At 48.1% G+C, this 12,363-nt stretch overlaps 2 protein-coding genes across 2 annotated transcripts in view; both read left to right on the top strand.

Annotated features, from left to right (window-relative positions):
* clec14a (C-type lectin domain containing 14A) overlaps window positions 1-12,363 on the top strand; it is a 483,122-nt gene that overhangs the window by 18,582 nt on the left and 452,177 nt on the right. The window lies entirely within an intron of this gene.
* On the top strand, window positions 4,497-8,536 carry foxa1 (forkhead box A1). The gene is made up of 2 exons (XM_072365447.1): window positions 4,497-4,684; window positions 6,921-8,536. The coding sequence occupies exons 1-2, from the start codon at window positions 4,619-4,621 to the stop codon at window positions 8,079-8,081; spliced, it is 1,227 nt and encodes a 408-aa protein (XP_072221548.1). The 5' UTR covers window positions 4,497-4,618; the 3' UTR covers window positions 8,082-8,536.

Below are 12,363 nucleotides of genomic sequence, written 5' to 3'. Positions count from 1 at the left end.
ACGGTCCTGTGAGTCACACTGAAACCCTGAACTTCCTCCACAACAAGATTTGATCATGACCAGGATCCACCTCCACCTACAGTGATGTCACCGCTGCAGGTGGAAACAGAACTGGTTCTGTGAGGACTCACTTCCAGGGTTAAAAATGGGTCAGATGATTAACTGACAGTTCAGAAAGTCCTCCAATAGGGTGACGGATCAAACAGGACCTTTTCCAGCCAGTCGAAATGAATGCAGGGACTCTGCAGTGAGGCCAGCGCTGGCTAAATCCAGATTATCCTGAAAGTGGGAGTCTAGGACACTCGTACGAGCTCGGCTGACATATCCCTGTCACAGTTTAAATGGGACCTGGCTCTTGCTGGTCTGAGGATGTTGGTGCTAACTTTGCCACAGAAAGGGCTTCCCTGACAGAACCAGTAACACAGTCTTTCTCCAGCTGTCTCTCTGGACCCAAACCTGGAGCTTACACATCCCATTCTTAGTCCAGTTGCCTTAGACTGTCCAAGATGCCCACAACTTTACGGAGCAAACTACATTTCCTCAGTGAGTCTAACGCGCCCCATAATGTTGTCTTTTGTTTTAAAAGGTGCAGGATTGCTGATGTCTTTGGGTTTGCTTTAAGGACGCTGACCTGGTTCTGGTCTAGTATCCTGAAAATCCTCCGGCAGGACTAATGTCCATCCATCCATCATCTGCTGCTTATCCGGGGGTCGGGTCGCGGGGGCAGCAGCTTTAACAGAGAAACCCATACCTCCCTGTCCCCGACCACTTCCTCCAGCTCCTCCGGGGGGACCCCGAGGCGTTCCCAGGCCAGCCGAGAGACATAGTCTCTCCAATGTGTCTTGGGTCTTCCCCGGGGTCTCCTCCCAGTGGGACGGGCCCAGAACACCTCCCCAGGGAGGCGTCCAGGGGGCTTCCTAACCAGATGCCACCTCATCTGACTCCTCTCAATGCGGAGGAGCAGCGGTTCTACTCCGAGCCCCTCCCGGATGACTGAGCTTCTCACCCTATCTCTAAGAGCCCAGACACCCTGCGGAGGAAACCCATTTCGGCCGCTTGTATTCGCGATCTCGTTCTTTCTGTCACTACCCACAACTCGTGACCATAGGTGAGGATGGGAACGTAGACTGACCAGTAAATAGAGAGCTTCACCTTCTGGCTCAGCTCCTTCTTCACACCGACGGGTCGGTGCAGAGCAACACTGCAGACGCTGCACCGATCCACCTGTCAATCTCACGCTCCATTCGTCCCACACTCGTGAACAAGACCCGGGATACTTGAACTCCTCCACTTGGGGAAGGATCTCATTCCCGACCCGGAGAGAGCATTCCACCCTTTTCCAGCTGAGGACCATAGTCTCGGATTTGGAGGCGCTGATTCTCATCCCAGCCGCTTCACACTCGGCTGCAAATCGCTCCAGTGAGAGCTGAAGGTCACGGCCTGACAACACTAACAGAACCACATCATCCACAAAAAGCAGAGACCCGATTCTGAGGTCGCCAAATCGGACACCCTCAACGCCCTGGCTGCACCTAGAAATTCTGTCCATAAAAGTTAGGAACAGAATCGGTGACAAAGAGCAGCCCTGACGGAGTCCAACTCTCACCGGAAACGTATCCGACTTACTGCCAGCAATGCGGACCAAACTCTGGCACCAGGTGAGTTGACAGCTCCGCCCCTCTCTTCACCCGAGTGTCCAGGACATACGGCCGCAAGTCCGATGATACAACCACAAAGTCGATCATCGCACTGTGGCCTGGGGTGTCCTGGTGCCAAGTGCACATATGGACACCCTTATGTCTGAACATGGTGTTCGTTATGGACAGTCCATGACCAGCACAGAAGTCCAACAACAGAACACCACTCTGATTCAGATCGGGGGGGCCGTTCCTCCCAATCACACCCCTCCAGGTCTCACTGTCATTACCCACGTGAGCATTGAAGTCCCCCAGCAGAACGAGGGAGTCTCCGGTAGGAGCATTCTCCAGTGCCTTCCCCAGAGACTCCAAAAAGGGTGGGTACTCTGAACTGTTGTTTGGTGCATAGGCACAAACAACAGTCAGGACCCGTCCCCCCACCCGAAAGCGGAGGGAGGCTACCCTCTCATCCACTGGGGTAAACCCCAATGTACAGGCACACAGCCGGGGGCGTAATAAGTATGCCCACACCTGCTCTGCGCCTGTCACCACGGGCAACTCCAGAGTGGAAGAGAGTCCAACCCCTCTCAAGAGGACTGGTTCCAGAGCCCAAGCCGTGCGTCGAGGTGAGTCCGACTATATCTAGCCGGAAGAGCTCCGGCTCCTTTCCCAACAGAGAGGTGACATTCCACGTCCCAAGAGCTAGCTTCAGTAGCCGGGGATCAGACCGCCGAGGATCTGACCGCCAAGGCCTCTGCCTTCAGCTGCTACCCATCTCACAAGGCACCCGACCCCCTTGGCCCCTCCCATGGGTGGTGAGGCCCCGGTGTCCCACATCCGGGCAAGGGATGATGAGGTCCAAATTTATTTTTCATCATAGGGAGTCTTTTGAGCTGTTCTTTGTCTGGTCCCTCATCTAGGATCTGTTTGCCTTGGGTGACCCTACCAGGGGCTTGAAGCCCCGGGCAACATAGCTCCCAGACTCATTGGGGCACGCAAACTCCCCCACCACTCATGGGAGAGCTGTCACCTTATCGTGGACTAAAGTCCATTTTTGAAATTCTTTTATTTGCTGCTTCACCCTTGCGTGGCATCTGCTTTCAACAGAGCTGCCACTGCAGGTCAGACAGATGCTGTTGTTACCAGTGGCTTAAAAACACACTTTTACCCCCTGGCTTTCACCCCGTGGGACTGGTTTTCTGTAAAAACTTTTATAGTTCCTAATTGATTCAGTCTAATTTACATTATTAGATTCACTTTTAATGTTTTAATTTGACCTTTATCTGCATTTTAATTAATTTGTTCTATGTTTTAGGTTTTTTTCTCTGGAAATGTTTATTGTACAGCGTTGGTCAGCTGTTTTCAGAGGTGCTTCAGAAGCTGAAGAAGTGAAGTTCTTTTTCCCAGCTTCTGTCCTCCTCCTCCTCCTCCTGCTCCTCCTCCTTTGTCTCCTCTCACTGTTTTGGTGTAAGTGTCCTTTGAGCCAGCAGCTCATGCAGTTAATCCACTCAGATCTCGGTGAACAGGGCCGTTGTTCTACTCTGTTACTTGCTTATTAACAGCTTTACACCTCCAGCCTGCTGTCATGTAGCCCGAGAAAAACCTACAAGATAAACCAGAAAAGCAGAAAAGAAACGGCTCTGTGACCAGTTTGATACTTTCCATCCATTTCATTTCATTTTTAAAGGTTTTTTATGTGTGCCCCACAGTTTCAGGGCTAAGCGGACATCTCATAAGTACAGATAAGCATCGGCCACTTCCACTGGTCGATGCAATCCTATTGGCTGATTGGCCAAATATCTGCTGATGCTGCGTGTTGAATAATGTATCTGTGCATCTGTATATATCAGCACTAACATGACAGTAAGAAGAAGAAGAAGCGGTTCCTGAATGGCACCTTCTCTGAGCTCATCTCTCTGTTTGTTCTTCTCTCTGCTCAGAAAAAGTCTGTCAGTCCTCCCTGAAGGGACATATTCAGCTGCTTTTCTTCAGTTCAGAAACCGATGAGCCCGGAAGTGTTCGTGCTGAAAGAAAACAGTGATTGTGGCTGATTTTAAAGCTGATTAAGGGTGATTTTAAAGGCTGCCACAGCAGAGATTCCTTCATGCCGAGCCTGACTCTGGGAGCTGAGGGCAGGGTGTGAGCTCAGATCAAACTCATGCAGTTCAGGCTTCATTTCTGTCTGTTTAGAGGGAACTGAGTAAATCTACAATTACTTCAGTCGTACATGTTTTGGATATTTGTCCGACTGATGCCAGTAATCATTAGAGTTTTGAATATACTGACTTTTAGTTAGTTTCTAAGTGTAACATGAACATCCTTTAATGTCCAAAATCTTCCCGGTTAGGACTTCAGTTCACATTCTGTGTTTCATCTCGCGTTGAGCTGCAGATATTTCTGCTGTAGATAGAACTGTAAAATGTTCTGTTTCAAAATAATTCAAATCGATTTCTCCTCTTCAGAATTTACTATAAAAAAAGTTTTGTTCACGTCATGGCATAAATCTGCCGATGGGTTCGGGTAAGTCAGGGTAAGTTAACCCTAACCCACTCCAGCAGCTTCCCTCCATCGGTTTGCGTGCTGATGAGCTTCGGCCTTTCTCTCACTGCTTTGTTCTGAACACATCTTTAGGAATCCAAACTTCCCTGGAAATGATGCGCCGCAACATGACTTCAGTCTGACGTGAATTCAGATGAGCTGAGAGGTGGAGGCTCAGTGAAGGAATGAGAAGAGATGGGTGCTGAGGAGGGCTGGACCTTCAGGAAGAGGAGGATCACATCAGTCCGCAGGTCACCATCACCTCCTCCTCCTCCTCCTCCTCTTCCTCACTCTCCGCTTTTCTCCGCTCGTATCGGCTGAGCTCGGAGCGCTTCAGCCGAGACCAGGACGCAGATTCACGGACCGGGATAGGACCAGAGGGGGACCAGGGTTGAACCAGAGGGGGACCTCCAGGATCCGTGTTCCGGCTGCGGGCCCCCGTCATGCTGGGCACGGTGAAGATGGAAGGACACGAAGCTCCGGACTGGAGCGGATACTACAGCGAGGAGGTCGGTCACTGTGCGCCCGCTTTATGCAGAGTGCCGGGTTAGCCCGGTCCAGATCCGCGACAGATTTAAGCAAATGGCCGGAAATTAGTTTTCCAGCAAAACCAGATCAGGTTCAGACCAAAGTCGCTTCTGTTTATGTCGATGTTCTCTGGAAAAACTAAAAAGAATTAAGCTTAACGAAAGATGCCCGCAAACAGAGAGTCGAAGGAAAAGTGAAGGAAGGAAACATGTTCTGTTTAAATAAAAAAGGAGTTATTCCGGGGAAATAACTTAGATTAAAAAAGTCAAAGTGGAGGGAAAAACTTCAAAAGAGCTCATCAGAAATTTAATTTATTTTAAAAATGACATTTTACTTAGTTACTGAAAGGAAAAAAGGAACAAAAAGAGAACAAAAAAGAACAGAAAAAATTAAATAAAAGAACAAAAAAGAGAACAGAAAGAGAAAAAATAAAATAAAAGAACAAAAAGAGAACAGAAAAAGAACAGAAAGAAAAGAAAAGAACAAAAAATTAAATAAAAGAACAAAATAGAACAGAAAGAGAACAGAATAAATAATATAAATAGAATAGAAAGAGAACAGAATAAAGAATAGAAAAAGAACAGAATAAAGAACAGAAAGAGAACAGAAAAAGAACAGAATAAAGAATATAAATAGAACAGAAAGAGAACAGAAAGAAAACAGAATAAAGAATAGAAAAAGAACAGAAAGAGAACAGAAAAAGAATAGAAAGAAAACAGAATAAAGAATAGAAAAAGAACAGAATAAAGAATAGAAAAAGAACAGAATAAAGAATAGAAAAAGAACAGAATAAAGAATAGAAAAAGAACAGAAAAAGAACAGAATAAAGAATAGAAAAAGAACAGAAAAAGAACAGAATAAATAATAGAAAAAGAACAGAATAAAGAACAGAATAAAGAAGAGAAATAGAACAGAAAAAGAAGAGAAATAGAACAGAAAGAGAACAGAATAAATAACAGAATAAAGAATAAAAAAAGAACAGAATAAAGAATAGAAAAAGAACAGAAAAATAAGAGAAATAGAACAGAAAAAGAACAGAATAAAGAAGAGAAAAAGAACAGAATTAATAACAGAAATAGGGACCAGGCCGTACAGGCTGTGGTCAGAGGTTCACACTTTAGATTCATGTCCAAATCACAACATCAAACAGAGAAATTCTGCTAAAACAAAATAATCAGCTTTGAGTTGAACTTATTTTTAAATTCAGAGATGGATCCTCTGACGGCGCGCGGCCTTTTCGGCACATTCAGTGAAACATTTATCATGAACCCAGAGACACATCAGCTGATCTTTTATGAAACAGAAAAGAAGTCAGCAGAGCTCTGAGGCTCATGTCTCTGACTCCAGAACCGCTGCTGGACAGGTCCTGACCCAAATCATTCAGGCCTGCTTCTGCTTCTTCTGTCAGCTTTTACCAGCTGGTTGAAACAAAGGGACCAACTCCGGCTGGGGCTCGTGAGTCGCTCACGTGCATTTTTTTTATCATTAAAGTAAAAATACATTTCTCCGTAAAAATCACCAACGAAGGTCGGATTGGTTTAGCTGAAATATCTGAGCTCCACCTCAACATTTACCTCAGCAGAACAGACCTCTGATATCTGAGCCACTCCGCGGCACGAGCGCGTGAGCGTCTGTGATGGAGCTGATTTCACACACACATCAGACCCGCTTCAGTCAGCTGCCACAGGTTCATCCCTGAGCTGCCATTATTATTACTGCCATTATTATTACTGTCATTATTATTACTTATTATTATTACTGTTCTTATTATTATATATTATTATATTTCAGTCATTTTACTGTGGTTAGTAGCATTGTTATAATTATTAGTCTTCATATTTCTGTGATTATTATTAGTTATTTACGGGTTTGTTATTATCACAATGAGTATTATTGTTATTAATAATTTTGTTGTTTTTATTGGTCTAATAATTCATCAACAATTATAATACACGGAAAATACGGCTGAAAAGTGATTTATTATCCTCATTATAATTGATCTACTAACTCAGACCTGATCTAAGTAGCCCTGCTCGGTCCGGGTTAATCTGTGGTTCTGATCGGTTCCATGTGATTAAGCTGCTTCAGATGTGATCGAACCAGCACCGGCCTTTAAATGTGTCGCATGTGGTAAAAGTGGGTCTGGTTGTCTGGTCCTGAATGGGGGTTCGAAAGTTCTGCTCGGTTCCCATGTGACTGACTCTGGTCCCTCCGCAGGTCTACTCTCCGATGGCAGCCGGCGGGATGGGTTCTGGTCTCGGGATGGGCTCCATGTCCGGCTATATGTCCAGCAGCGGAACCACGTCAGGAAACTTCAACATGTCATACAGCGGAACCGGGCTGAGTCCTTCGCCGGTGGGCGGTATGGGGGGCTCAGCTCCGCCGGCCATGTCGGGTCTGGGTGGGGGCGTGGCCTCCATGGGTGGGGCGCTGAGTCCTTCCAGTATGAGCTCGGTGTCGGCCCAGCAGGCCTCCATGGGCCTGAACCCGTACGGCGGCATGAGTCCCACCATGAGCCCCAGCATGGTGTACGGCAGCGGCGGGCTGAGCCGAGCCCGCGACAACAAGGCGTTCAGGCGAAGCTACCCGCACGCCAAACCCCCCTACTCCTACATCTCGCTCATCACCATGGCGATCCAGCAGGCCCCCAGTAAGATGCTGACACTGAGCGAGATCTACCAGTGGATCATGGACCTCTTCCCGTACTACCGGCAGAACCAGCAGCGCTGGCAGAACTCCATCCGACACTCGCTGTCCTTTAACGACTGCTTCGTCAAGGTGTCCCGCTCCCCGGACAAACCAGGGAAGGGTTCCTACTGGACCCTGCATCCGGACTCTGGGAACATGTTTGAAAATGGCTGCTACCTGCGCCGTCAGAAGAGATTCAAGTGCGAGAAGAAGATGTCAGCCAAGCCAGACGGCAGGAAGGAGCAGGGGGGGGCCCGGGGAGCATCTCCTGCTGGAGACTCCATCAAAGCCGTTGGACTCCTGGACTCATCGGTACCCTCCTCCAGCCAGGGCGCCTCGCCCCCTGGCCTGGATTTGAGAGGAGGTGTTGGCGGCGTGTCAGACCTGAAGGTGTCCGGCCCCCAGCTGCTGTCTTCCCTGTCACTGCCCCCTCACCCCATGGCCCACGAGTCCACGCTGCACATCAAAGGAGACCCCCACTACTCCTTCAACCACCCGTTCTCCATCAACAACCTAATGTCGTCCTCAGAACAGCAGCACAAACTGGACCTGAAGGCGTACGAGGCGCTGCAGTACTCCTCTTACAATGCTGGGGGGGCGTCCAGTCTGGGAGGGAGGACCATGGAGCCCCTGGAGGCCTCCTACTACCAGGGGATGTATCCCCGGCCCCTCCTGAACAGTTCATCATAGCTGCTGCATGTGCTGTGTGGACGGAGTCTGTGCATGCAGCTGTGCTGAGATGATGCCAAACCAGAAGGATTCTGGGACAGCAGAACTCAACTCCTGCACTGTGACCAAACCAGGGAGGACACTAATGAACCCTGAGCCAATCAGAACGGATCCCAGCTCCACACACCAACAGTTTCTCTTCACGCCTTCACCCACAGAAACACTGAAGCAGAGTCCCACAGAGTCAGGTCTGTCAGCTCAGGATCTTCATGAAAACTCTTGATGCTGAGCAGCTTGTGGATTTTATCCCCGTCAGTAAAGACTTGTTGATGTTCTGGACCTAAGACCCTTTTCAGGCTGCACTTTTTAACACGTACAGCATGTTCTAGTGAAAGAATCCGAGCAGGAAGCTTCATGTCACTGATCTGATGGGGATCATTGTTCAGGAAGCTGCTGGTTTGGGTTCAGTGAGGTCACCTGACAGTCCGGGTTCTGCTCACCACACGGTGCAACCGGTCCCAGCTGTATGCACACTGGTTTGTTTCCTTTGACTGAGCAGCTGATATGGAACCACGTCCATCTCAGCTCAGACAGGCTGCACATGTTCAGAGTGATTCGGTGGCTGTCTGTGGTCATCAGTCATCAGATGAAGCTCCATCCTCAGGCTCAGGAGCTTCCTTAAAGCCTGACCCGTGTTTTCACAGCAGCAGCCTGCAGAAAGCTTCTCCACCATGTCCAAAGGTGAGACGCTGTGAGAAGTTTCTGGAGCATTTACTGCATGTTTGGGTGGAGGTGAGCCCCCCCATTTCCACCCCACATTTCCAGGGCCACTCTCTGGGTGTTAAAAAGCCTCAGATTGAGCCCGGCACACTGTTCCAGCACATCTGATCGGCCTGGTTTAGTCACACAGCTTCTGGAGGTGCAGTGAGGAGAAACAGTGGCTTTAGATTGGGATTCTGTGTTTTAATGAGAGAAAGCTCAGAGGTCCGATGCCGACGACGATGTGGTTGTCATGGCAATGTTTACAGAAATGGCCACAGATTAATGACCAGAATCCATTTTTCTGATCAGGAGTTATTTCTCCCACGACCTCCTCTGCTTCTCTCGTGACCTCCCAAGGGGTCGCGACCCTCATTTTGAGAAACGCTACATAGATTAAAAGGCTTTTTGTTTAAAGGGTCAGTCCACCTAAATAAGTGCAGTCCTGCCTCAGCTTGTCTGGGCTTCAGATCCCTCTCCCAGCGTCTTATCTGGTCTGTGCCCTCGGCTTTGAGTGAGAAGAAGCACCGATCAGTGATCAGTGATGTCTAAAAGTGGATCCATTTCAAGCTCAACGTGTTCCTGTGGCTGTTTTACTTCACCATGGCTGGTGTGCTCCAACATCTCTGGCACAAAGCCCTGGAAACGATTGTATAAAAATTCAGTGTTCATCAGCTTATTTACACCAAAGAAGAAGACTCCACTGCTTTGTAAAGTCACCATAGTTACCGGGTCAATGGAGCGCCGTGAAACAGGCACGATTCCATGAGCTAAACATAACCATAAAGGAGGATAGATTGGAAATATCCAAAGCAGAGGCACCTCCTGCATGGCTGTTATTGGATGTTTGTGAGGACACCTGACAGGGAGAAGTAAAACAGGTTCTGTACAAAGAGAAAATATGAGTTCGGCAGCTTCTCAAACTCAGAAAGAGTCCCTCAGCTAAATGATGGGAAGACTTTATTCCTGCTGAAACGCCACAGAATTAGCCTCTGGCTGTTCCTGATGACTTCCATACTGTTTTTCTTTGGTAGAACTCAGATTCAGAGCCGTGAACCCTGTTTATGACAGACTTCTGCCTCCTTCTGCAGTGAAAACACCTGGAAATGTTGCCCAGGCTTCATGAGCCTGTTTCCCCTCTCAGCTCTCTGACAGAAGGCCTGATGTGGGCCACACTCTGACATTCAGAGCAAGTCTAAGGCCACCAGCTGATGTTTGCATGCTGGATCTTTGAGCCAGAAAGCATCTGCAGTCTCCTTCAGGCAGGTGGAGGTCAGCTACACCCGGTCTGTCAGGTGAAAGAGAGGCGCTGCCACAAAGCTTTTTTTATTTCCACCACCAGCAGCTTCAGGCTGAAGCTCACTGATTGGTTATCTGCAGACAGCCCCATCAGAAACACTGACCGTCCTCAGCTCACTTTTATCGATTATTGATTATTACCAGGTGCATGAATGGAGTGTTTTCTTCAAGAGGTAAAGCCCCCCCCCCCACCCCCATGTATATGTTCTTTGTTGGCTTTGACTCTGATGCATGTTCTTAACTTATTCTGTCATTTCCAAATAAAACAAGGAAACTTCGCAGCTTCTGGACCGGAATGATTTTTTGTTTGTATTTCATTTGATTGAACATTTAGAAGATTTTAGGAGGACTGATTTGATTTGAGGTCATTTTTACTCTTTTCTGCTCTCCGAACTTTCAGATCCATAAATACATTTTTACCAATAATTGTAGAAATATAGAAATGTATAAACAGTCAGTCTGTGTCAGATGATGCTGTAGAAAACATTTAAGACATTTCTTTTTGAGTTGCATGAAGAAACAACAGCACACACACACACGGACACACGCATCTACAGATCTATAAATATAGCTATACACATATATATCTATAGATATATATAGATATACTTTTATAGATAGATATATGTGTGTATTTTTTAAATTAATGTATGACAAACACTAACATGAATTAATAATTAATTAATAAAAACACATTAATAAAATCAATTGACAACCAGGAGGTAAAACTGTTTCTCGGTCAGAAACACTGTTAAACCTGTTTGATTACTTTCTCGGCTCTCGGTTTTCAGCCGGCGGCCCTCGGCTCGCGGGGCTCAGACGGCGGCCCTCGGCTCGCGGTTTTCAGCCGGCGGCCCTCGGCTCGCGGGGCCCAGCCGGCGGCCCTCGGGGCCGAACACGGCGGACCTGCTGCGGCCTTGAGGCGCCGCCGCTGTCGCTGGATTTTCCGGGTCTTTGTGGGCCGTGACCTCCGCCGCAGCTCCGTGAACCTGAACATATCCTGACACATTTCTCTGTGATGTGAAGATGTTTGGCATGCTTCAGCTGCACAGCAACAAACCACAATGATCCCGTAATTATCCGCAGAAATGATCGCCAAAAAGCTGCAACGAACCGTAACGGGAGCCGGGTCGGACCGTGGCGCAGAACTGAAACTCTGAAAAACACAAGCGAACAGTTCATTTACCGGCTCAATTTAAAGATGACTTTATGTTCCAATCATGTCTGCCTTTTATTCCTCACACAACTCTCCCAAATAAAAAGCATGAAAGCTAAAATGTGTTTGCTTTTTTCGGTGTCACGCGCCTGTTCGCGGTGAGTTTACCCAGAAATGAGTTCATGTGGAACAAGGAGGCTCCAGGTCAGTTTAAAGGGCCCAGAGTTTAAATGCAAGCGCTGCCCCCTGCACACGCACACCGCGTTCTGGGTAGTGCACGGTGTGCGCGTGTGGTTTGCACGTCGTGCTCCGGCTCTTTGGGCTTTTCGGGCTCAGAACAATGTTTAAATCGTGCTTTTCTTCACTGGGCTGACATCAGGGTGTCTTTTTGCGGGCTTATGCGCGTCTGACTCTGTAGAGATGTTGCGTTGCCTGTGTTTTTGTGGCATCTGCTGCTTTCTGAAATGTGTTATAATGTTCGTACCTGAGCGGGTGAACGGGCCGTTTGATCATTCTTTCATTCTTCCAGCCTGGCTGCGGCTCAGAGTTTCTGCAGCCATTAACAGAATATTTCATTGTGCCGCCGACTCTCTGCCACCCAGTCTGCTGCTGTAATACAAGCCATATGTTCCCAGCAGGGTGAAGCCGGGCCGCTCAGGACCCTGCCTCGGCAGCGGTGGCAGCGTCAGTGTCGGCCCGGGGCCCCCAGTATCATTTCACTAAAGCCCTCAGCCCCTTTTCTCTCCGCTCGCGCCTTATGGAAGAATATGTCAGCCACAATACGGCAGCCTTCGGCCTTTTTCTTCCTCTTGTCTTTCATTCTCCCACTAGAAAGCCACGAACAGGGGCCCCAGGGCCACTAAGGCCTTTTGATGGGGATTGGAATTAATTATCTCCAATAACACAATTGTGCTCGGTCAACGAAAAGAGCAAAGAAATCCCCTCCAGAATCAGACAGAGGAGAAGAGAGGGAGCCGCTGCTTTTCCATTAAAATGATACGGAGGAAGTTTATTAGAGCTTTGTGAGGTGGTAATATGGATCAGCCGGGAGGTTGGTGGTCCCGGGGTGGGGGCGGGGGGGAGAGGAGT

Source organism: Leuresthes tenuis, unplaced genomic scaffold (genome assembly GCF_036924035.1).
Source record: "Leuresthes tenuis unplaced genomic scaffold, fLeuTen1.0.hap1 SCAF_15, whole genome shotgun sequence".
NCBI lineage: Eukaryota > Metazoa > Chordata > Actinopteri > Atheriniformes > Atherinopsidae > Leuresthes > Leuresthes tenuis.
Note: the sequence above shows the minus strand (reverse complement) of the source record. Positions and strands in the feature narration are given on the sequence as shown.